The following is a 2,500-nucleotide window of genomic DNA, read 5'->3' as shown; positions in this document are numbered from 1 at the left end:
AGTTTTAAACATCAGAACAGCTTATAAATCATGAAATATCCGTGAAGATACATATGCACAATGACAAAATATTTACACGAATACAGCTGATAAAGTCGATATATTTTAGCTATAACGTAAAACATTGACTGCAAAATGAATTAATTAAGATGGTTTATCCTTCAAGAACCCAAGTCAAAAGAGCAGAAAAAATAAATAGTTACTTCTTGGGGTTAATGACAGGTAAGGACCAGACAGATTGACGATGCGCAGAAAATTACCAAAAGCTTTATAGATGGGTTATGCGAGGAGAAGTGAACAAACAAAGAAAGTTGAAGGGCAAAGAAATGCCAGACAAAGTTAGAATTTGATGCTTATTTTACTCAAACGTCTCGAGGATTTAGATGTTGTCAAATATATTAAAATGGGTGCATTGCGTTATGGTATTAATTATCTATTTTTATAATTTATACAATAGTTAGGTGGATGTTGATAGATAGACAGAAGCAGGCAAAATCACGTATATGTATTGTGTTTGTTTATTGAGATTTGCAGTTTCATGAAAGAAAAAGGTTACTTTATAATTGAATGTAGATTCATGAAAGCTGTTTTCTTATAAGATTATATCGTATCTGAATGCAGAATACATTGAACCCAAATTTGAAAGAGGCAATATCTAATTGCCCAACAATGTATTTTAGGTTCCTACTCTTGATCTGCCAATCTCCAAAGTAGTTCATCGAAGACTGGATCACAAGTCTAAGATTATCACCTGTCCAAGTTGAAGGATTTGTCCTTCAATTGGAAGTGACATTGACCAGTGATGAAGAGGATTTGACCCTTCAGTTGGAATTGAAATTGGTCAGAGGTAAAGTTTAAGGATTTAACCTTGAATTGGTATTGAAATTGGTAATTGGAAAAGTTAGTGATTCTCGACACTTAGGTGGAAAGAGAGTGAAGAGAACCTTCGAAAAAACACAGGATTGAGACCGAGCAGTGTTTACAGAGTACTACTCAAAGCCTACAGTAAGCTGTATCTCTACTTGGCTGAATATGGCATCCCTGAAAAAATTGGCCTAAGATATAGTCGTTTAAACTCGTTAGAGTACGTTTCATATTATATAGTTTTTTTATAGATAGCATCTGTTAGTTTCTGAAGTAAATGAGACACATAGTGTTTTTTTTTTTTTTTTTTTTTTTTTTTTTTTTTTTTTTTTTTTTTAGAAATCTCGTAATCATATTGCTGTCAGAACGGGTATCACTTACGACAAGAGCTTTCGTAAGCCTAAATTACCCGTCAACAAACCGGTTTTTATCCTGCAAATCTCAATTATGTATAAACCTTTTTAATTATATAATTTTAGTATTTAGTTCATTTTATCTTGTCGTGCTTTTTAAACTGTATACTATATTTCCGATACTTATCTGATTAAACTTTGGACTTGAGGGAATTTTCAGAATTTAAAAAAAAAATTCATTTAGTTTCGTGAGAACATTTGAGAAAGTAGTGTATAGACTAAAATCTTATTGACTGTTTATATCTCTTAGAAAATGCATGTGCCTTTATTTCCTCTAAATACTACTATGATTTATGAGACATTTTTTATCCAATATGTTTCGTCCACCAAAATATTCATCCCTTTTGATAATTCTGCCATTCTAACATTGGAAACAACCAGGAGATGGATAAGTCCAAATTGATCTATTAGAAGTGCTGTAAAATCCTGACTTTCCTTTGCAATTTACAACTATCCTTGGTTTACAACATAGTTTCATGAGTCTTCCTAATGACTAATTTTTATTTAGCGATAGTCCCAGGAAGTTTTGTAAAGATATCCAAATGGTAAAAATACTTCCTTGAATACCTTTTATTACAAATGCTAGAAAAAAATTTAAGTCTTTGAGGTCCTTGGTCTTTCTTTTTATTCGTGTTTTAATTTTATTTATTATTAAGCAGCTTAATCGCTCTCTGTGTTTGGCATGATTTTAATACGGCTAATTTTGTTCATTTTTAGATTGATTTGAGTTGTATGATTTTCTTTATAATAGATCGCTGTTCCTTCTTTGCTTCAACAGCTCTGGGCATCGCCGGATGGATACTCTTGGGTTTGGCCACATTGGCTTTCCTTGTGCTGCTTATCCTCTTCTTGGATACGGTGACTTATGTCTTAAAATATACTCAGCCAAGACATAAAAGCACAACGGCTATTGTTATCTCTGTTTATCCTGTAAGTATTTTATATATTTCTCCTTTGCATAGACGTAATCAATATAACATTTGTTAAAAGCCTCAACAACACTTGGGCTCATTTATAGTATCAGTAGATATGTTGATCTTATATGAAAGTAGGAGTAAATGAATTTTGAAATCAATTGAAACAAAAACAAAAAACTTTCCTTAAAATTTGGTCTTTAAAATGTCAAGGGAGAATGTTAATTCGCCAATTAACAATTTTACTCATTTCATTCTTATTTTTCAGGTGTTGGGTCTATGCAGCTACCTAGGCCTGCTGTTCCAAAA

The 2,500-nt window shown here is 32.0% G+C and overlaps 1 protein-coding gene across 1 annotated transcript in view; it reads left to right on the top strand.

Annotated features, from left to right (window-relative positions):
* LOC137644008 (organic solute transporter subunit alpha-like) overlaps positions 1 to 2,500 on the top strand; it is a 188,738-nt gene that overhangs the window by 179,722 nt on the left and 6,516 nt on the right. The window contains exons 3-4 of the mRNA XM_068376877.1: positions 2,056 to 2,207; positions 2,460 to 2,500. The exon at positions 2,460 to 2,500 is cut by the window's right edge and continues 195 nt beyond it. Coding sequence (XP_068232978.1) covers positions 2,056 to 2,207; positions 2,460 to 2,500 — 193 coding nt within the window. The remainder of the gene's footprint in view (positions 1 to 2,055; positions 2,208 to 2,459) is intronic.

The sequence above is a fragment of the Palaemon carinicauda genome, chromosome 7 (genome assembly GCF_036898095.1).
Source record: "Palaemon carinicauda isolate YSFRI2023 chromosome 7, ASM3689809v2, whole genome shotgun sequence".
Taxonomy (NCBI): domain Eukaryota; kingdom Metazoa; phylum Arthropoda; class Malacostraca; order Decapoda; family Palaemonidae; genus Palaemon; species Palaemon carinicauda.
The sequence above is the reverse complement of the archived record's forward strand: the minus strand, read 5'-3'. Positions and strand labels throughout refer to the sequence as shown.